Below are 24,158 nucleotides of genomic sequence, written 5' to 3'. Positions count from 1 at the left end.
AATCACGCAAAGGTTAATTCATAAAACGGATAAAAATAGATCGCGTTATCAACAAGTTAAAAAATAGGGGTGTCTAAGTATACTTTATTCATTCATAAGTACTGTGACGTGTGCGTAGATATAAAATTAATTTCCGATGGTTATAAATGGTAGTATAAAATATTAGTATCGGCGTATCGTTATCGTCGATATTGTCAAATGAAATATAAATACGATTGTCGTAATGCTTTGTATGGGTTTGCGTTTACTGATTTTCGAAAGGCTCACTCGTTTACCGATACATAAAAAAAGTGTTAACGCTGCAAATTTTCGCGAGAATTTTCCGAAAGATAACGACGCGCGTGTTTCCTACGCGTACAATTTCCTTTGGAGTTTTCTTTTTTTTTGTGTGTTTTAGGTTCATACAAAGCTTTTTCTACAAACGTGTACATATTGTATTTTTTATGTTAAGGTTTGAAAAAATAAGGAACAATGAGAATTTTCCTTTATAAAATACGATTTCCTTGACGTTTTTCTTTACACGCACGTGTACGAATATACGATATATGTATGTACATACATATGAGTATTTTATATTACAATTTAAAGGTCAGTATTTTTCTTGATGGTCACTTACGTTTAACCGACGTTTCGGCAAGCATATTCATGCCTAGCTCACAATCAAATATATATACATATATCATGTACTTAATATTTCTTTAATTTAAAAATTTAGTCTTGCTACCTTTGCAATATTTTTTTAATTCAAAGAAAAACTTGAAAATGTAGTTATAGACACGTTTAATATTTCCGGTGAATTACAACGTAATTCACCGGAAATATTTTATAATAATTTTTAACTATCTTAAAATGGAATTAAGATGTTTTAATTCGGTTATTATACTATTATATATGAACATATCACATGCTAGCATTTGTACAATAGTTATACCATTATCGTATCACATAGTTACTACATTCAATTTGTGTAGATTAAATTTGATAATACGTCATATATAACAGCTTATGATAATGTACATTATACGATGCACACAAACGTAGCAGTGATTCTATTTGACGTACGCTCGTGTAGTATATGTATTATTTTTTAAACTGTAAATTATTAAATAAATATGAATTACTACATATTTCTGATTTTATAAAATACAACAATATTATTCTCACGCATATAATTAATAGAACTTTTACGATTTTAATATACGTCATTATAAGGGCAAAAGTCTTTATACATAAATAACCAAGCTAAGGTGTACATATTATAAATAGTTTTGAAAATGGTTTAACTATTTATAACCCATGCATGCTTGATTGACTGTCCCATCTTTTAATAGCTATAACTGTGAAACACGTATTAATATTTAATAATGTAACTTGATACGTATTTATTTTTGTACCCGTATGATTAGATATTATTTATTGACAACTACGAATGTAGTTATTTTGGAAAAATATTTTTTTTTCACAAGCACGATAGATAAATTTATATAAAATGTGGCAACTTATGACTGCATTAGAAGCTTATGATTAACCAGAAACAGTTTTAACGTTTAGAAAGCGCAAAAATCATTAGCAGTCGAGGGAATTTTACGTGTATTTGCTTTTGTCCACTGAATCTTAAGAATAGTTATACCATAGATCAGTTACGCGTACTATAAATCAGATAAAGCTATTTTAGAATCGGTTTTTTTATGCCTCATAAGGGACATGTCTTCAGTCGTGTAACAACCCCAAATTAGTAATGATCGATTTTTAATTTACATATAATCTTATATCAATTTAAAAATAAAAACATACAGTGAAGTATATTAAAAACTCGATTTTGTCGCGTTTGGTTCAACGAGTTTCGTTCAGGAAAGACCCTCGTTCTCCACCACGATAATGCTACTTCTCGTGCCTTGCGATTGGTTGTTCAATTTTTTTTATTTTGTGTTAAAAAAAATATTAGTGTTTTATTTGTTTCAAATTTTACAATTGTTAGCCATCCCGTGAATTTTACGTGTATTTGTTTTTGTCCACTGAATCTTGAGAATAATTATACCTTAGATCAGTTACGCGTGCTATAAATCAGATGAAGTTATTTTAGAATCGGTTTTTTTGTTGCCTCATAAGGGACATGTCTTCAGTCGTGTAACAACCCCAAATTATTAATGATCGATTTTTAATTTAAAATTTAATTTATAATCTTATAACAATTTAAAAAATAAAAACATGTTTATTATACGGTTAAGTATACAAAAAACTCGATTTTGTCGCGTTTGGTTCAACGAGTTTCGTTCAGGAAAGACCCTCGTTCTCCACCACGATAATGCTAGTTCTCGTGTAGCATTCAATATTTACACGGAAAAACTGATTAACATGAAACGATAAGTTTTACGATTATCCAATATAAATAAATGCTAAAAGTCGGTGGAAATGCCAGACAAACCTGGATTCAAATCATATATGTACATTGCGTGTTTTTCAATTTATATATTTTTTACGAAATCGGAATTAGTGCATTGGTTATATTTTTTTATATATTTCTGCTCGACTTTCACATAATTGGGTTTCCTAGATTTTCCTAATTTCACGTATGAGTTATTTAAATTAAATTGCGATTAGTCGCGCATGGTGACATTTATTGTGATAATATTTTTTAATTAATAAAATCTGTATCATATTTATATTTTATTTTATTATCAATTATATAAATAGTAGTCATTTTTTGTTTTCATTAAATTCGTGCGGCACCCATTTGTAAACTATTGATTCTATTCTTGAAACTCGCGTTAAAATCTGTGACCAAAAATGATTTCGTTACGACTAGAAAAATAGGGTTTTCCATAAATAACACGCAAAGATTCTCCGGTGCATTAAATGAATATTTTTTGTTACGAAACGGTCACGGGAAACAATATATCACCGAAAGTCAAAAAGCACCGAAAGTCACAACATTTCCGTTGCACAACTCGACCTCGGAGATGTCCATCAAGCAAATGTCACTTTTTTAAGGCGTGTACATATTTCGTTGGTTGGACGATCGCTGCATGATTATGATTGGTCAGCAAGCTTTGAAGCCCTGAATATATACGGCTGGTATCCGATGCAGACACCGGCAGACATTTGAATAGACATACAGTCAAGGACGCTCACATCCTGAGAGTGGCCCCACCATACGAGCACCGCAGCAGAGAGGGATCAACCTCCGTTATACCGTCGCCGCCACAACAATCAGAACTCTAAGGATCTTCCACGGACATCATCCCTGCGCCAGCTTCTCCACCACTACCGGGAAAAAACATCTTGCCCATCCTAGTCTGTTGCAATTTGTAATATAATCTAATAAAATTCTGACTAGTTTCCACCTGCTTCTTACTGGCTGCGAAGTCACACCCCAAAGGGTTAGAATCACGAAAGCCAGCTGCTTTAAAGTATCAATAACTGATTACTAATGCTTTGGAATTGTTATGCTTGATTCTGATTCAATATATTATGCAATAATAATTATTTCGTGCATGTCCGTATGACGTAGGTTAAAACGTGCGTGCGCTACAATTTTTACGTGAAACGTACAATACTCACATATGCACCCAAAAAGTGAAACACATCAATCCGACTTTTTACGTCTGTCCCGCACGATATACCGACATTCTACCATACGTGTAACGTCAATAATAATAAAAATTTGACCCGAAAACTTTTGGGGGCAAATTGAATTTCTTTTTCTTTCTCCAATTTTGTACGGGTGGGCAATTTTTCCGTCGTGACTTTTTCCTTAGACATTTTAACCGGGAAGCACGATTCTAAAAATATAATATTCATATGTATGTAAGAATGTTTACTGTTTGTTTACACGTGTAAACGATGCCTCGGTTACGCTTATTGCGTAGCACGACAGGTGTTCAATTATTGTTATGGCTTTGGTTTCGACTCTGAATCTGATTGACGCCTTAAATTGGCCGAGTTGGTTTTGCGACTTCCAAGATTATCGAATGTTTGTGATTGATCGAGGTCGAGTTTTCGCGTCGCTTATTGAATGGAATGTATGTATAAAATTATAGCTTACTTAGCTCCAATGTTTGTAAACTTTGGAACTTTCAAACTTTGCCCTTGTTCAAGTTGAAAGGTTCTCAATTAAAATTTTCTTTCCTGAATTAGTTAAAATGCTTTTAAGAATCGCTAATTAAGTCAACTCATTTAAAACCATCTTTCGGTATAACATCATAATAAATCATTTAAAATAATAATTACTTATTTCGATCATATAATTATAATAATAATTATATAATTGTATATTTCTCTATAAACTATTTGATCGCATAGCGATTTTTTCCCGAAATTGTATAATAAATTTAAAGGTATCGAATATTTAATAATTTTCACAATTAAAACAACGAATATATTGTACATAATTTCCTTATTTGTCATGAGTACACTAATGAACTCTTAAAGGTTAAAGGTGAAGGCTGGATCATATCTCGATCAAAGTGGAAGCGGCTGCTTTTCGATACCCGTATCCCCTTATTCAAACCAAAAGTAAATTGTAAATTTTGACAGAAGTGATTTTCTATGGCAGCGTTTTGGCTTATATGCGATTGGGTAAAGGAGAAGGGATCAACATTCTTACGATCCTTCTAAGCTCTGACCAATTTAGATCAATTTAGACAGTACTAAAATCTTTGTTTTTATCTGACAACTATATTATTATACTATTTCAGCCATTAAAGCGTGTACTTTACTTGCAGATCACTGCTTGCTCGCTCAAGACGCGTCTTAGATCTAATGGTCGTATAAAAAATAAGTGCACATTTCTTCGTTATTTGTGTCGATGCTATAGATACCTTTTAATTTCAATAAGGACCTGGCGCCAGTGGCGAAGCTAGGGTGTGATCCTTAACTTTACTTCCCCCCCCCCCATATTTCCAGCTTCACATATTAAATGCATATAAAAAAGTTTTTAAATTTAATAAAATATGTTAATGGTTATCAGGCATTTCATTATTTTATCATGTGCTCGACGCAAACAAACGTTATTTTTATCTATAGGGGCGGCATTTTATGACAAACCAGGTCATAAAATCAGCATTTGTTGAACTGTTGTTTATTACTTTACACATATTTAACTTAGCTCTTACCTATTCGTGGATATATATTTTTAGTGCATTCAGCTTAAGAACCACACTACACGAACGGTCCTTCCATCGCGAAAACGCCGCCCCCAAGTAAGTGCCGCCCGGGGCATTTCCCCCCCCCCCCCGCTTCTTTAGCTCCGCCACTACCTGGTGCGCTATTATCTGTTAAAACGGCGTTTTTTGCATATGCAGGTATACTACAAATAGGTAATGAGGGAAAAAAATATATTACTTTTTATGAAATTTATACAAACTAATACCGATAATAATGAAAATACGGGTTGTGCATAAAACAGGCTACACAGTACAAAAATTGATTGTTTTGCTATTTATTCAAAAAATATTGTGTTTATTTATATTATCAAATTTATTAATGAAATCCAAATAAAATAATGCAACGGTTTGCCTGACAACCTAGCAATTAGTTTTTTTGCCAAAAAATATAACATCTTTAATTTTTTACAATTACCATAATAAATTGAGGATTGTCAGGTTCATCAATTGACGCACTCTTTTATTTAACAAACTCACCCCCACCCCCCTCCCGCAATGGAAGGATTAAATCGGAAGATCTAAGAACTGCCGAAAAGCTTTTAAAGAATATTACGCTATTAAATCACAAAACTAGTTTTGCAATGTGATATACAAAAAAGTATTTTCTGTGTTAAAATAGAACACCACCGTGAGAAAATCTTTTTGAACCTAGCAATTATTTTTTTGCCAAAAAATATAACATCTATAATTTTTTACAATAACCATAAAAAATTGAGGATTGCCAGGTTCATCAATTGACGCACTCTTCCATTTAACAAACTCACCCCCCCCCCCCCCCCGCAATGAAGGATTAAATCGGAAGATCTAAGAACTGCCGAAAAGCTTTTAAAGAATATTACGCTATTAAATCACAAAACTAGTTTTGCAATGTGATATACAAAAAAGTATTTTCTTTGTTAACCCTTTGGCTACCGAAATCCGATATATCGGCTTTCGCTACACTAGCGAGAACTGCCGGATCCGACGGCTCCGAAATCGTAGTATCCAATACATTTTCAACCGTCTGTAGGGTAATTGCTTCAGGGGTTTATAACATTTTTTTCAAATATATGTTATAAATATATTATAATCATTATTTTTATACATATACACATATATATATATATATATGTATATATATATATATATATGTATATATATATATATATATATATATATATATATATATATATATATATATATATATGTATATATATATATATATATATATATATATATATACATGTATATATATGTATATATATATATATATATATATATATATATATATATATATATATATATATATATATATACATATATATACATGTATATATATATATATATATATATATATACATATATATATATATATATATATATATATATATATATATATATATATATACGTATATATATATATATATATATATATATATATATATAAATATATATATATATATATATATATGTATATATATGTCTATATATATATATATATATATATATATATATATATATATACATGTATATATATGTATATATATATATATATATATATATATATACATATATATACATGTATATATATATATATATATATATATACATATATATATATATATGTATATATATATATATATGTATATATATATATATATATATATATATATATATATGTATATATATATATATATATATATATATATACATGTATATATATGTATATATATATATATATATATATATATATATATATATATATATATATGTGTATATGTATATATATATATATATATATGTGGTTGAATGCGTTTTCGCGGAGAAATATTTGGTTAATATTTCTAGGAGTCGGATTACTCCGCGTACTTTTTTGATTCCGTGTGGAATCATGGTCCCTACGTTTCGGCCAGATTCGCCCGGCCATCCTCAGGGGAAAATTGAGAATATGAACATCCGGTGTGGGCAAAGCCCAGCATGTGGTTGTTCAGATCTGATACAGATCTGAATTTTCAATTTTCCCCTGAGGATGGCCGGGCGAATCTGGCCGAAACGTAGGGACCATGATTCCACACGGAATCAAAAAAGTACGCGGAGTAATCCGACTCCTAGAAATATTAACCATATATATATATATATATATATATATATATATATATATATATATATATATATATATATATATATATATATATATATATATATATATATATATATATATATATATATATATATATATATATATATATATATATATATATATATATATATATATATATATATATATATATATATATATATATATGTATATATATATATATATATATATATATATATATATATACATATATATATATATATATGTATATATATATATATATATATATATGTATATATATATATATATATATATATATATACATATATATATATATATATATATATTCAACAGTCTGTAGGGTATTTTTACTTAAACCATTATTTAAAAATATTATATTTTATTAATTTACGAAAAGTTTTATTTACATTATAAAAATAAATAACATATTATATACCATTGTTATTGATTCCTGGTTGGAGTTCGGCCGCTCAGATCTCGTATTTTTTAATACGTCATGCGATAATGACTCTTATTACAGCGCAAATAAGAACTAAAATAACACAAAATCGCATATTCATCATTAATTAGGTCAAGTTCACTGCAGACAGCGTCGCACGCCGCGACAGCATGTTTACAAACTAAAATACACATTTTGACTTTTTAATTATTTAATAAAAAGTCCCGGCAGTTCTGGAACATTTTTCCAAAAATGCCCGGCATCCAAAGGGTTAAAATAGAACACCACCGTGAGAAAATCTTTTTGTAGTTTAAGTCAAAGTGTTCGACGTGCAGAAATAATTAATTTAATGCTTTACTATTGATACTGTATTTTATGATTGTTATAATGCCTTATCATAAACTTTCACTTTTGTATAAAACATTAAATCAAATGTAAGCATGTAACATTCATAGCACACATTACATTTTACCGTTTAATTGCTTATTGCACAACTTGATATAGATGCACCCCTTCATATTGGATTCCCGTTTTGGGCCAACCTCAATCCAAAATTAAATCATCACAACCGACCATTAATTAAAACCGCGGTTCGTTAATATTAATCGCGCATAAATCATTCATTCGGCCAGATCCGACCGACAACAATGAATTATTGAACGAGAACGCACACACAAAGACGGATCCGCGATGTCACCCTGTGTTACCGCAGCGCTTCCTTCCGCCCGCCCACCCACTCCCGTCACCCACCCCGCTACCCGCTGTCCGTTGGCATGGTTTTACCCTCCTCGCGCAAAGCGAGTACGTAATTTTCCGATAACGCAAGGGGATGATGGTCTGATCAATTATTTAACCTGGCCACCTCCTCTTCTTTGTGGCAAGGGGAAAAAACGACATTATCCGGCGGGCCAATTTACGAATCCTTTGGCCGCTGACGGGCCTTCGGTCGAGAGGGAAAAAATAAACATCAAAGTCGATTAGATGGTAATGTATTTTTTAACAAGGATCAGGTAGAGAGGTACGATCCTTGGAATTATTTTAGCATTTACTAGGTAATCAACTGTGCTTTAGATGGAAAGGATTTTATTTGAACGATTAAAATTACAATTGATTGCGAAGGTTAATCTGTTTTTTATTTTATTTTTGAGAGAATAAGGAGCTGAGTGGAAAAGAAACATATACGTGATTTAGATAGAACTTGATTACAAATTTGTAGATAGGCTGTACAGATTTTTTTTGACTGAATAAATTACTATATAAAAATGTTCCCCAACTAAGTTTGCATAAATATCAGCCGATGTTTAAACTGCGAGCTTTTTTATAGTGGAGCGAAAGCTAGTTTACTATTTAAAAATGAAATACTTTTTTATGTTTTTATTTTTTTGCTGTTAATATTGTACATGCTAATCTACATAGTATCGAGAATTTTTTTACCTATTCATAGAAAAAAATATCTTGTTTTACTTAGCTCTATCACTCAAATTTATCCATGAATATTGTTCTTCAGATGCTTATTAAAAAAACACCCACTATTTTTAAAACCAAACAAAAATGGACTCTCATGTCTGAGTGGGTAATTTCTCCATCATCCTGCCACCACATTTAAGGTGTACCTGAACAGGATATATTGTTTCTTTGGAAACACCGAACCATGTTCAATTTCGCTGAATTCAAATGAGAACGTATTCGATGGATGTATGCTATCTGGGTTAGTATAATGGTGCGCTGAAGTTCAAAGTAAAATTCAATATGTTTTACGCGCTGTTCCGTCGCAAATTATATTTCATCCTATACTTCCCGAGCTTCTATTTTTAGGATCTGAAAGGAAAATAAAATAATATATAACCTCGATAAAGTTATTTAATTTATAAATGATAAAATGAGTTTTGGCCCGCCGTGTATAAATTAAAAACATTATACAATATCATTACTATACTATGGTATTCATAGAAATTAATGGAAATAGGTACTATATATTTATTTTAATATTATCTCAGTTTAATTTATTTCAACCATATATTGTCTTCAATATCTTACCAGTAGTTAATATTTTTAATTTTTGGAACAGTTAAAAGTCGAACTAATAGTGAATTTTGATGGATGTTTGTTTTGATAAATAAACCGAACCGTTGTCGCGATGGAACATGATATTTTTGCTTTGTGTTATGGGTCGTCTGAAAGGGTCAAAAAACTGAAACCATTACTTTGATTCATTACGTAACACCATGGTGAATCAAACCGATACCCAGAAAAGTTACGACATGCTAAAATTTTCAGTTAAAAAGTGTAAAATTAAAATGAACCAGAATAAAACAGTCAATTATATTTATTTTACATAAATAATCACATAACCACAGTTTCTCCAAAGTGAATAAAGTAGTAGAATAGAATGGAAATCTAGCGTTTAATACATTTTGGAACTTCTCTCTAAATCAGTGATCATCACGTTATCCACATTTTATCCAAAACACACATACGTATTGTAGGAGTTGACAACCAGTTACTGTGATATTACATATATATTATTTTGTGCGAAATAGACCAAAATATTTATTTTTATAGCCGGATGTGACACAGATGAAAATACTTGAAATGAGCATTGCCGTTTCAACAAGAACAAGCGAGACAACGAATATTCTTACGCGCATGTATCGCTTCTCTCTCGAATACATCTGTATACATAGACAACGCATTCACAAAATTATTGCAGTACGAATTTTTGTTTATCTATTATATGTATATAATTTGTATCACTATATAACAAAAATATTTTATTAATTTTTGAAATGTTTATAATTGCATTTTTTAAATAATATATCATACGTGTAAAAGTTTACGATCTCTTCTAAACTCTCCAAACTATGCCGATACACTGCAGTTTCCCGATAATAACCGTTATTGCATTGCATGTAGAAACAAAAACAACACACAATCGTATTTTCGTGCGACGTATACGACTTTATTCTTGTGACTGGGTTCTAGCATGCGCGAATGTATGTGTGTACAAATTGGATAATGTGATGTTCACTGCTCTAAATGGCTTGCTGCAAACATGAAACATGAAAGAGCGAACTTACCACAAATAATAAAACTTTATTATACAAATTATACATAAGCTTGCTAGGATATTGAATTAAACGTTTTAAATAAAATAAATTAAACCTCGCGTTTTTCGCATTTTTATCTCACTGTAACTCATGAGATTTTATTATTGCTATGGTATATTATTAGTAACTTGAAATGTTTTATGAAATAATAAATTTGACGGGTGGCAATTAGTCAGATTGGGCCGGTGCAGTTATAGGTAATAGTTATATAGTTGAGATTGGCGCACGAGGCAGCGCTAGTCGTTGTGCTCTCGTTGTATTGCTCTGTTGCCAGAGTGCCGCCTAGTTTGTGGCTAAATAAATCGCCCCCCTACAGAAATAAGAAACAACGTTTCGTATATTTTTAAATATTATGGTGATCTTCGCTAGAATATAGTTATATTTAAAAACCATATACCATATTTATTTATTTTATTTTATTAATTTATTTAACCTAATAGCTAATTTTTAATGGCTTAGAGCAGTGATGCATAATATTTTGATCAACATGGCTAATATATCCATGTAAGAGTTATGGATAATGATATAAATTCAACTGATGGTTCGCAGAAAGTGTGGCGGACCGCAGATTTTGCACCACAGAATATAAAATAATTAATGATTGTAATTTTTAATTAACAAAACACTGTTGCTTTAAAATAGGGTCAGCAACCTTTCTATTCTCGCGGGTCATATTTAACTATTTAGTTTTAGTTTTAATCGGTGAAGTATAATTATGAATAAGTGATTTATAAGATAATATTTCGAATTTTATTGCCGAGTGGTGTGATTTATTCATATTTTTCTTTATACCAATATAATAATGGTATAATACAGGTGTCGTAATCGGGCGGCGGTGTCAATTGCAATATGGTTGTATTGACTGACACAATTAAAATGTTTTGATTACTGTTCATGTTGTTCTTGGGTGTTCTAATAAGCAACATAATTATATTATTCAGGATCAGAATAAATATCAAATGGCTAAAATAGAAATAGCATACGGTTAGAATAAAAATATAGGACAATCATGTGAATTAAAAATAATAATATAACATTTATAAATATAAATGGACAATAAAATATTTATTTTATTAATATATCCCGTTTAACTCTCCATGAATCTATTTAATTGTATGTAGGACGCGAAGGTATTCAGTGAAAAAAACGAAGCGGGAATAACGACAGAGCGGCGGAAGAGAGCACGCTTGACTTTTTATGGCTTGGATCAAACAATTTGGCCCTAAAACACCTTGATTATGCTCATATATTATTATGCTGACTATCTGTTAACATAAAACTGACCTTGAGGTTAAATTACAGATCATATATTATAAATACTGACCAATAAATTGTAAAATAGATACTGTCTGAAAAAATATTCTGACCATCAGTCAAAATAATTCTTACCATTTAATAAAAATTCTGATCAATTAATATAAATTCTGACCATCTAATATTTATTCTGACCTTTTAATATAAATTCTAACTACAACCATATTAAAATTCAGACCCAAAAAATATAACCCGTTCTAATATAACGATTGCTCTCGAGCGTTTGTTTGTAAAGTACGTTTGTTCAATTGTCACTTTCTACTGAGCAATTATGTAGGATCCCCCACAATTAAAACCATTTTAATTGCTATCAAAATGTATTACTTGGCTGCACAGTTTTCCCAAAATCTGCTCTATAAACAGAAAATGTCAGAACTTTTAAAGTTGTACACAGTTGACCAACTTTGTTCTGGATAATATGTCTTTCTGAAACGCAACTAAATTGTTTGTCTATAAAATATATTAAATGTTTATATTTTTGACCATTATTTTCTAATCTTGTTGATTCGTACAATGAGAAAATAAGATTTTTTTGATAACAGATGTGATAATTCTCTAAGATTTGACTAATTAGGTATTATGTTTAGTTGTTTTAATTTTCCTATGATTTAAGAGAAAAATTTTGATTTTCCTTAAAAAATTCAGTAACAGATAAGGAGTAATGATTTTATACTAATTTATCATTTGATAGTTTGTTTATAGATATTGATAAAATATGAATATTTGGTGCTATTGACGTAACAATATTTATTAAATCGGTTAACAACGAGTATGTAGAGATAAAAACGGTGAATATATTCGAAACGAAAAACTTCATTATCACATAGTCCAATACCGTATCAAATCTAGTCTATACACACTTCATGCTGATGATTCGCCGAAAACAACTTTTTGTTACCGTCACAATAGCAACACGTACGCTAGAAGGAAACCTATTTTTACAGTACACATTCACCTCGAACAATTGTTTCTAACCTGCTATTTTTGTTTCATTTCAGACTTTGCACCTTGACGATCACCAGACTGACGGTTCTGGCGCCCCTGCCACCCGGACTAACGTCGGTCTCGCTCGCCGCAAAAATGCATTCTTCCAAAAGGACGTTACGTAGTAACGAGATACCTCTTCCAGCGAATGGAGCGCTGCTCGATACGGAGCTCGATCTCAATTTTAGTCTTCAGTATCCACACTTCGTTAAGAGAGACGGTAATAGGTAAATATCTCAATTTATTAACTACTCTTATAAAAAATATTTCTATGTATAAATGTGAATATTGTTTCTTTTAGACTTCAAATTTTGCTTCAAAGAAGAAAAAAATATAAAAACCGGACTATCTTAGGTTACAAAACTATAGCTGAAGGGATCATACGGATGGATCAGGTATTATTTAATTTAATTAAGGTGCATTCATTTTAGTTTTAAATTATGAATAATAATATGAATATTGTTTTAGGTATTGCAAAGATCCATGGATATAGAATTAGAATTAAATTCGGAACCCACCAGTAGCAAAGGCGACAAGGCCGATCGTGGTAATGGTCCGGCTCTACCTTCCGTGATGGCTCGCTTGGCCGTACACCAGTTGAGTTCCATGCCCGTGGACCACGATACTAAAAATAATAATACTTTACTAATAACTGGTGAGTGTGATTATATTTTTCTCTGAACTATTTATTAAAAAGGCGCAAACTGTATAAGAAGAACTTGATGTTTGTCCAAATCACTGAACTACAATTACATATTCACTCTTGGTAACCATTTTTTTATATTCCAATGTTAAAAAATCAGTTCAAAAGCAAAAAACAGAATGGCTGTTATTCACATCGGTTAGATTCTTAAACGTCCCTAATTTTTTTGTATGATTTTGTTCGAGTTTAGCCTTCAATCTCTTCAATTGCTAACAATAGACAATCATAGTGTTTGATTTATTATTTGCTAGCAATTTAAAATTAATAATCCCTTCGAAATTTCACCACACTTTCTTTGGTGCCGTAAATTAACAACTTCTCCCCTAAAAGGGTTTTTATATTCGCATTTAACAGGTCTAAATGAACTATAGATTTAATTTATTTTTATTTAATTTTCACAACACTAGATAAAATTGATTTACTATATGCTTAATTTATTATATGTTTCAGATCGTGGCTATTCGGATGAAGAGGAAGAAGCTGAATTTAGTTCAGTAGAAGACAACGACGAAGGCATAATCACATCGTACAATTCCAATAATCAACGGAGAGCCATGAATTACAATAAAAGAGATTTATCTTATAATAAGTTGGATAGAGATTTAGCTTTTTCAAATATGGACCGCGATAGTTATATCGGTAACAAGGCGGGGGAGCGCGATAGCGATAGTGAGTTTGAAAACCGTCAAAGTAAACGTAAGGGCGTGAGCCGAGGAAAGATTACGGTAGATCATACTTTAATTTGATACATCAGGTGTTTTAAGATATGATTTATAATAAAAAATAATTTAATTGCAGCAAAGGAATTTGAAGCAGAAGTTTGTGGCGTTACTCAAAAGGTTCAGAGTGCCGGAGGAATTGGAGACTGGTGAGAACCGAGCTAGAGGAGCTCTCGAAGAAGAAGATAGAGAATTTGACGAACTGTTCAAGGTACGTTATCATAATACTCTGTCTTCGATAGTATGTTTTTAAATATGAAATATTCTTAGGAATTGGAATCATTGTCTTGCGGTGAAGATTCCGGTCAGGAGTTGGATACCATCAGTATTAGTTCAACTCCGAAACCGTCGTTAAGGCCGTTCTTCGCGAGTTCTCGTAGTCTTGTTCAACCGGACAGCGGCGGCTCGGCACAACCTAATACCATGGGTGAGAATTAGTCTTATGTAAAATAAAAAAAACAAATTTTTGAATAACAATGACTAGAATTATTGTCGTTAACTATATCATATTAACTGCAATGTAACTTTTACATATATAAATGATTCATGTCATTTTTAACAAAATCGTTAACTTGTTCATCGTTTTAGAATAATGATAGTTTTTTATTTGAATAGCTTGAGCTTCTATATGAGTTAAAGACACTCGTTATAAGGAACAATATTTTTGTTAGGAATTTTATATAAAATTAGCATGCTTCTATTATTGTAATAAACAGTGAAAATTGTTTTTTTGTTATTATTAATATTAACATTGTTATATTAGTTCTTTCGTAATATCTGAAAATATATATATATGCGTTGTGGCGCAGGCTCTCTATCTAGGGGTTTAGTCTCTGCTGCTATATTAGCCTTCTATGGCGCGCATGTTACGTCTGTACTCGACTATGACTAAGGAGAGGAGATTCTGAGAACATTTAACCATTGATTTGGATCTCATCGATTAGTCACCCCTTATCTCGCCTTCTTTGAATTTACTCTATTTTCTTCCGTTTGGCGTGGCACACATATTAATGTTTGTTGTTAAAATACCAGTGAAAGCATTTTTGAAATATCAGGCATCCTAAAATCTCATACCTTTGATTGACATATTATATGAAGACATATTATAATATATAAAAATATACAATTTTCTGCTATTTATGGGTATTGTAATTTTTTAAATGATAATATCATTGAGTTTTTGAAAAAAAATTAATGTAATTTATCTGCTCATTTTAACTTAACGAAAATAATATACAAGTGCGACTGTAATAGCCCTTTGTAAGCATCAGATGTTTTGCAGAGTCTGGCTAGAAAAAATAATATTAGTATTAGGTATTTATATTAAATTACAATAGTTCAAATCTGACATTTTGTATCTACAGATAGGCAAAATAAAAAGATAAAATCAAGTTTTTTTTATACATATATTTGATTTAAATTGCCTTGATTGACACATATGTCTCTAGAACTGTTGCTATCTAAAAAAATAGTAATTATATGCACTTTCCGTTAATAAAGAATGTCTCAATAAAAAATGCAATTTTTAATTATAAAATATAACAATTGACTATTTACAGATCTTTATTCTTTCGCTGATGTTTTCGCAGAGTTGCGGATTTTTCTCATTAATTATCCTTTGTTTCTCAACTCTGAATTGCTTGAGAATTGTGATTTCAAAAAATCCCTAAGAAACAGATGTTGAATACAGAAATCATTCCCCAAAAAAGTGCGGAACAATCACCACCTCCACGTTGAGAATCCGTGGGTCATTCATAAATCACTTGAGGAATTTTGATTTTCTTCGTCATATCATCATTCATTTCAAATGCTACATTGCTTGAGCTTTTGAATCAAATGAATGTGTTGACATGAAAATGGAGATCTTTCGTGAGAATTCGCTGTAAAGTGCTTCTCGGAATGAATTCAACAACTTGATATCTTGCCAAATTATGGAGTTTTAACTACACATTCACGACAAAAATATTTTTGAGATTTACACACAGTATTTTCAATATTTGATCAGTGGACAGATTTGGAGAATCTTTACGACCAAAAATCCCGCCCCATAAAATTGTATCGCCCCATAAATACAATAAATCTTTTAAGAAATAATAAAAAAAATGATCACTGACTGGCTTTTGCCCAGCCTCCTCTCGTAAAAAGCCTAAATGAAAATATTTTTTAAAATATGTCATTTCAGTGAAATCATAACGGAATATATTTTCACCGGTAGATATATATTTTTACCAGTGAAAATATAATTTATCTGGCAGGTGCTGAGAAAAATTATATTATTTCAGTTTTTCCATAAGTAGAATACATACATATATATATGTACATACTTATCATTATTTATTTATATGCAATGAATAAATGTTACAGCGAATGTGAATTTTTCGGTGAAGTTATATTTTTACTAGTGAAATCCAAATACATTTTCACAAGTAGATATATATATTTCCATGCTGCTCTAAAATGAGTAGAAATTATATGATGCTCTAAAATGTCTATGAAATTTTACAGTTGCGTTACATCCGTTAGCTGTTCAAATCCAAACCTAACCTAATGCAAGTTCTAAAACTATAATTAGTTTTAACTTTCATTAGGTCAACTCCAAAATACAAACTAAACAGACTCATCTCTCAGGAGAGAAAAAAAAACAGACAGACGTCGCGTCTCACATATTTTGTCTGCATATTACACTATGTTTTAAAAATATAATAGCTATCCTTACCAATATTACTACGGACTTAGGATATTAGAGTATTGATCAAAGTATATTCAAACCGAATTTTGGTCAATAGGAGGTCGCAAAAACAAATATCACTTCTCAGATGTTAAAAATTCACGTCAAAAGCAATAAAATCGTGTCGGTGCTGTCGCAGTGGGAACGATCGGTAACAAGCGTTCGCACTGCGGTAGCGACAGCACGATTTTATTGCTTTTGACGTGGATTTTTGACTTCTTAGAAGGGATAATTGATTTTTGCGCTCTCCTATTGATCAAAATTCGGTTTGGATATCCTGTGAGATATGGTGTAAAAAGTCTTAATATGAACGCTACATAACTGAGCGTTTCCACTGCGACAATAATGGTATGATTTTATTGCTTTTGACGTTGATTCTAAACGGGGACCTCCTTGAATTTGCCCAAAAAATGCTTGTCATTTAATAAAATAATATGAATTTTAATTATGTGGAAATATTAAAAAAATGCCCCTCCCCCCCTTGGAAAAAACTGAACGACATCCCTGGTTGTCGAGTATTTGCTTTTTTTTAATAATTAACAATTTTTTTGCTTTATTTTTAATACTTAAATAGCAATACTAAAATAAAAGGCTTGGCAATCAAAAGGTTAATTTAATTAATTTAATAGAAACATCAGCTTCTCTTTTATTCGGGAAACTTTGTATAAAAGTATAAAATAAAAATTTAATACGACTGCTTTTTACGGCTTGTATTTTATATTAATTGAACTACCTTATATACTTATTCTATATATTATATAAAACAATATTCACTGTTAATTAATTAAAATGATGTATATAAAAAGTTAATCATATAAAAAGGATAGTTTCAACAATATATAATGATGTAATTAATAGTTATTATTCAGAAGATCAGATGTAAATATAAAGAATATAGGAGAATTGAGAGAAAATGTATGATTTTTCAAAATATTGTAGCTTTTACGTATTTACATTTGTAGTTTGTGTTTAATATAAACAATGCAGTAATATTATATCTAATATACGAATTATATGTTATTATACATAGAGTGCAATTAATTTCTATTATTATTGTTATATCATTTATTTGTTTATATTAATTTTGTCATTTATTATATTATTTCATTTTATTAACATCAAGCTTTTTCTATGTTTCTTTCGTTTGCAATGAAAAAAATACATTATACGGCTGCAATAAAAATATAACCATTGCTCGCTTGGTGTTGCCTGCTTGATGTGTTTTGTGTGCCGTACGTAATGTTGCCATGTGAGACAGTTACATCAGCTCTGAAACAGCAGCATACCCTAGATAAAGTCCAACAGGAAAAGAATGTACAAAATTCAAACGAAACGCAGCCGACACAAGCGGCCAAGGAAAAGAAACACTCGGGGAACAGTGTCATGTTGACAGGTTTGTTTTTAAAAAGCATTTTAAAAAACGGTATAATGTAATACTTCATTCTCTCATAATATACAACTACGCCTCCTCTTCTTGTCGAGAATATTAAAATCTTTTTTATATATATATATTTACATATCAAAATCGACACTCTTTTTGCGTGTATGTGTTTGCTCGCATCCCTTTAGAATGCGTGCGTGTGTGCGTCCAATGTTTATTTGTCTGATCTGTCTGTATATCACATACACAATTATTAGCTTAATTTCAAAACGAGATTATCTTATCGTTATTATTGCATGAACTTCCAATGAAATCATTGTTTCTTCTCATCGTTCTCGGCGTCTGAAATACTACTACTCTATCACATATTTTATATATGTAATATATTCTTTTCCAGGTTCTCTAAATTATTCTTGTAATTATATTATTAAATATACATATGCATGATTTTATTATTTTTATTCAATAATTTATTTTCGCTTTGTATATATGCATATCGTTATATATTTTCAACTCTTTTTATTTATGTTAATCTTCATTATTACGCGTAGATGTTTATGCTTTTAATCGAATTAATTTGTATGTATTAATTACGTAGTTAATCTTAATGTTTAATCGAACATCTTTATTCCAGATGCTTTATAATATAATAAAATAAAAGTATTTATAATAAATTCACAAAGATTTGTGTTATTTATTAATATAAATCACTCAAATATAATAAAATGCTGCTTTGGCTTTTTTACTGTTCATTATAAAGCATAATAATCATTTAAATAATCAATCATAATAATAATACTAATAAATGGCAAATGTATATACAGTAGTGTGTAAAAATTATTTCACATAAAAAATTATAACAAACAAAACATTAAAATAAATAATAAAACAATAAAATTTAGTCAATAGTTATATTTTAAAACATAACGAGATGAAAAATTATTTTAAAGTCACAATATTACTAATAAACAGTAAATATATAATATATTATTAATTTGTTCCTGGAACACCTTTAGGCTTCATACTGCTAAAACTCTTTCGATTACTTATATAATTTTGTTTAATCGATTATTTTTTTAATTATGCCTCAAAGATTTATTAAGGAGCCCTCCAGGGCCAAGGGTTTATTTACAGATTTTTCCTTATATTCTGAAATATTTCTTCACTGCTTTGATTAAATTAATAAAAAAAATACATTACTGATGACAGGGTGCAGTAACATCCATGAAGTTGCAGTCTAAATTTGAGCCAACGTGCTTTTCCATCGACAGGATAAAAAAAATTACAGCACAGTTTTATAATCCACTGCTTTTACTGTTCCGTCGATGAAGTGGATACCTTCCATTTCGGAATATAAGAAGCACCCCCAGATCATTTGACTCTCCTTGACGATTAATGTAGTACATCCCATCTAACACTGTCATCAGAGAGCGTCGCTTTTCTTCAATCAAAAACTGTCGAGCTTTTGTAAGATTGGCCCATTTCATCATGTTTCCGCATTATTTTTCGTTCTTTAATGGTATATGTCAGTTTTGTTTATTTTGTTTTGTGGATAACCTAATTGACGAATACACAATAATATCGAATTTTTGGCATAAGAAGTCATAAAAAATCTGAGATTACGAAAATTGTCATGATTTTGAGAAGTGATATGTTTTTTGCACGCTACCGAATATTTGTATATAAAATGTGTTTTTGTATATAAATAAGTATATGTATAATTATTTTAAATAATAATAATAATAAAATTGTATGAATATTGTTGGCAAAAAAATTAATTAACATTAAATACAGAGAGAATTGTAGGAAACACGATACTAATAATATAGCAATAACAATAACAAAAAAGTTCCTAGCGCAACGTGCAATTTTATAAGTGTAGTGCGAATATATGAGCGCGTAGCGAGAAATGGGCGCCGGCATGCCTAAGTGATCTGGTGCGAGCGACAGCAAGCCCTGACATTTAGTTTGTAATGATTTCTAATATCAAATATTTTTTTTTTTTAAATTTACAATAATTATGGTTTAAAAACAAAAAATATATAGGTCATAATCTTTTGTAATCAATAAAAAAATTCAATTAAAAGTGATTTTTTAGATTTTTTCAAAATTTACTATAAAAATATATATTTAATTATTTGAATTTTATGAATGAATATAATAATAATATTAATAATTCAGAATTGTATTTAAATTTAATATATTTTTAACATGTCTTAAACACAAGTAAATGGTCTTTATATATAAAATACAACAATAATATTTATTTACAGTTAAACTAGACAAATTACAATAAACAAAAAAAATATTATTTTATATGAGGTATCACTACTCAGAATAAAATAAAGCGCTGGATTAAAGATCTTCTCTATTGTGTGTCTTATATATTATATAAAAATACTATTGTTCTAAACTCAATTCAAAATTTAAAGAATCTGGCGATCAATGGTGGGGGAGAGGTCCTAGCGGACCCGACGGTTCGTCGTTACCTTATCTCGATCAAGACGACACGCCGGACTTGAGAGAGCAAGCTATGAACGAAGTGATATCGAGCTCGCCGCCAAAAGAAAAAGTATTAACAAGACTTCCCTATTTGATTTTATAAAAAATATACTATAAATTAGCTCAATTTTAAGGACGAGAAGAAGTCGCGGTTGTTTAGATCGGCGGTGAGTGCTCCCAGCGGCGGCAGAAAGAAACAATCTCTTGTAATATTGGCCGATCAGCAATTGAAGCCCATGCCTTCGGAGCACTCGGCGCAGAGTCCCACTAACACTGAAGTATGTATTTTAAAATCTATTAAATACCTGAAGAACTTGTTATTTAGTTATTACTTTTACAGCCGAGACGAAGCTTCTTGGAACAAGTGAGTCGAATCTTGGGAACAGACGAAACCGGCGTTCCTGATGTTATCACGCTCGTACATCCGTCTCGCGATGGCGCATCGGCCGCTTTGTTGGCTTCGAGACTTGCACCCATCCTACCGCAACCGGCTCTCAATCCTTACAATCCGCTAGAAGTGCGCGGGGTGATGCAGAGCCTCTTGAATAAAATTTGCAAAGTGTTAGTATCAATCGTATTGGATCAAGTCTAAGTTAGTTTGCTAACGTAATATTAATTTTGTAGATGCAACATGTCGTCGAAACAGATCCAGCCTGTACGAGTAGTGCTAGTGGGACCTGACGCTCTCGTTAGTAGTGCATTGAGAGCGTACGTAGATTTATGGGCTCTTCGTCCTCCAGATTGGGGAGCGCACGTTAGGTTTTATATTGTGCCGTTAGGTAAGAATAATGCATCATATCGAGGATAAATCAAAAAGTAAATTCATAATAATTCCGATGACAGATCATTTTATAATTCCCTTTAGTGGAACACATTTTAATAAAAAAAAATACAATAGTAATATATTCCAAAATTACGTTTTTAATGACTAATATTTTTAGGTCCTTTTAAGTATACGAGAGATAAATTTATTCACTTTAATACATGGAACACCAGGTTTTCGTGGAACAAATTTTAAGAAACACTGTTTTTAAATATGCTGAATTCAGGAATAGATTGAAAAGCGTCGACTGTTTCTCATCTCATTTTGAGATTAGTCAATATTACGATTTAGCTGAACTAACTGATATCATCTCTCATATCGAAGTAGAGTTAAACTTTGCAGAGAACAAATGCACTTGAAATCTTCTGGGTGTCCAAAGAAACAATGAACCTACTAAAGAAAATATGATATGACCATGAAATCTCCAATATACGTCACTGAAGGATTGATGTACCATCAATTTCCCTCCATTGTCTCTGAGCTCATTTAGAGATTTGTTCATCTTGAACGACTAATATGATCAACATCTAGGAGTTTGTAACTGACTCGTTTGTTGAAGCAATAAATAAATTGTTCATACTTTATGATTTATCCTCATCATCTGAAATCGCCCAATTCATATAAATAATTGAATCTTATGCTTTCAGGTTTAAATTACATATCAAGGTATTTAGCTTCAATAGACTCGGGCTATGCAATTCTGTTCGGAGGTGAAGGTTGGCACAATTTGTGCGAACGAGCCGTAGACGGTTTAATGACCGACGTTAACGATCTAAGCAACAGATTGAGCCGGTAACTATCAATCATTCTCGAAACATATTTGAGACAACCCCTAATCTATTAATCTTACATTGAAGATATATAAACGGATCCGGTCCAACTGTTCAATTACCAATCGCCGAAGCCATGGTAGCGTATAGGGAGAAGTTGAGTGATGAAGAATCCAGCCAAATATTTGTGCCATTCATAAATGTAAATACACTTCAATATAATTTTTGTTTTGAGACAATTCCATGAAAACTGAAATTTATGTTGAATTTCAGGATGTTAGAATAGGAGCTGCGGAGAGTGCTCAGCATTCGGTCGATTTAGAAGAAGCTTTGGGTCCACCGGGTGGATCTCCACCGGCTGTCGGGTTACGGCCGTCTCCGCCTACCACTCCTGCGCCATTTTCGATCGATTCGGTACCGCCGACGCCTGTGACTCCTTCCGTCGTGCATTGGGAACCGCTGGAGCTGCAGCTTGATTATTGGCAGGTAAAGAAGGATAAAATATTAGTTATGCTTTCAGTATAAATCCAACTAGTTACACTCGTATTTTTTTATAGCTGGCGAAACAAGGCGACTCTCAAGTCAAACCCGAAGACATGTCTACCAGGAAGAAGATTGAAGGTCATCTTAAGAGTGCCGCTGGCGTAACCGCCACCGCAGTCTCCGGAGGAGTTCTGGGAGGCGCTGGAATGTCCGGCAGCGGAACTGGAGTATCTCGTGGTTGCATCAAATCGACGTTCAGATGTTTGCAAGTGGCTAGATTGGCGCACTGTATCGACCCTCAATCGTCACCGTCGTTTTTGATCACTTATACCACCAAAGAGAAGAAGCAAAAGAGTGAGTGATGATGATAATGGTATTGAATAATATTATTTTTATATATGATTATTGTAATTTAATATTTTCAGTTATGAGATTGGGAAAGAAGAAGGAAAAAGATAAGGATACTGAAGTGGGACGTAGTCAATCACTCGAGGGCATCACTCGGCTTATTTGCTCAGCGAAATCGTCTCATACTCCTTTGAGAGGTATGTATTATGATTCGTACAAGTAAAGGCAATTTATTTATTTATTTAGAAATGTAAACGTGCTATTGACGATATTAAAATTACAAAAGTTCAAAAGGATGCATCTGTCACTTTTATAATCAAGATAGAGTGAAGACCCTATAGATCAGGGCTCGGCAACATATGACCCGCAGGTCAACAAGTGACCCATTTGATTCTGCAAATAACCTTTTAGTTTTTTTTTAAATATATTTACATATGTCAGATTACGTGTTACAATATTACGACCAAACCACATATATGGTTGTTAGGACCAAAAATATTCACTGACCCCAATAGTCACATTTCAATTATTTTGCCTGCTGTAGATCAATATGCAATGAAGCGAATATCATTTTTTTAAAGCTGTAAGAGGAAT

The 24,158-nt window shown here is 31.2% G+C and overlaps 1 protein-coding gene across 4 annotated transcripts in view; it reads left to right on the top strand.

Moving 5' to 3' along the window:
* Positions 1 to 24,158, top strand: part of KrT95D (phosphofurin acidic cluster sorting protein KrT95D) — a 100,794-nt gene that overhangs the window by 76,076 nt on the left and 560 nt on the right. Inside the window, exons 2-17 of one of the 4 annotated variants that reach the window (XM_088189296.1) lie at positions 13,122 to 13,334; positions 13,409 to 13,502; positions 13,576 to 13,762; positions 14,261 to 14,535; positions 14,609 to 14,740; positions 14,800 to 14,956; positions 18,516 to 18,650; positions 21,071 to 21,210; positions 21,275 to 21,418; positions 21,481 to 21,701; positions 21,765 to 21,919; positions 22,611 to 22,755; positions 22,821 to 22,935; positions 23,007 to 23,219; positions 23,291 to 23,570; positions 23,642 to 23,761. In XM_088189296.1, the coding sequence (XP_088045422.1) occupies positions 13,122 to 13,334; positions 13,409 to 13,502; positions 13,576 to 13,762; positions 14,261 to 14,535; positions 14,609 to 14,740; positions 14,800 to 14,956; positions 18,516 to 18,650; positions 21,071 to 21,210; positions 21,275 to 21,418; positions 21,481 to 21,701; positions 21,765 to 21,919; positions 22,611 to 22,755; positions 22,821 to 22,935; positions 23,007 to 23,219; positions 23,291 to 23,570; positions 23,642 to 23,761 (2,726 nt within the window). Of the gene's footprint in view, positions 1 to 13,121; positions 13,335 to 13,408; positions 13,503 to 13,575; positions 13,763 to 14,260; positions 14,536 to 14,608; positions 14,741 to 14,799; positions 14,957 to 18,515; positions 18,651 to 21,070; positions 21,211 to 21,262; positions 21,419 to 21,480; positions 21,702 to 21,764; positions 21,920 to 22,610; positions 22,756 to 22,820; positions 22,936 to 23,006; positions 23,220 to 23,290; positions 23,571 to 23,641; positions 23,762 to 24,158 lie in introns of all 4 variants that reach the window. The other 3 variants (XM_088189295.1, XM_088189298.1, XM_088189297.1) reach the window with 3 other exon arrangements.

Source organism: Plectrocnemia conspersa, unplaced genomic scaffold, assembly GCF_051122295.1.
Source record: "Plectrocnemia conspersa isolate PC_06_02 unplaced genomic scaffold, ASM5112229v1 ptg000008l, whole genome shotgun sequence".
In the NCBI taxonomy this organism is placed as follows: domain Eukaryota; kingdom Metazoa; phylum Arthropoda; class Insecta; order Trichoptera; family Polycentropodidae; genus Plectrocnemia; species Plectrocnemia conspersa.
Note: the sequence above shows the minus strand (reverse complement) of the source record. Positions and strands in the feature narration are given on the sequence as shown.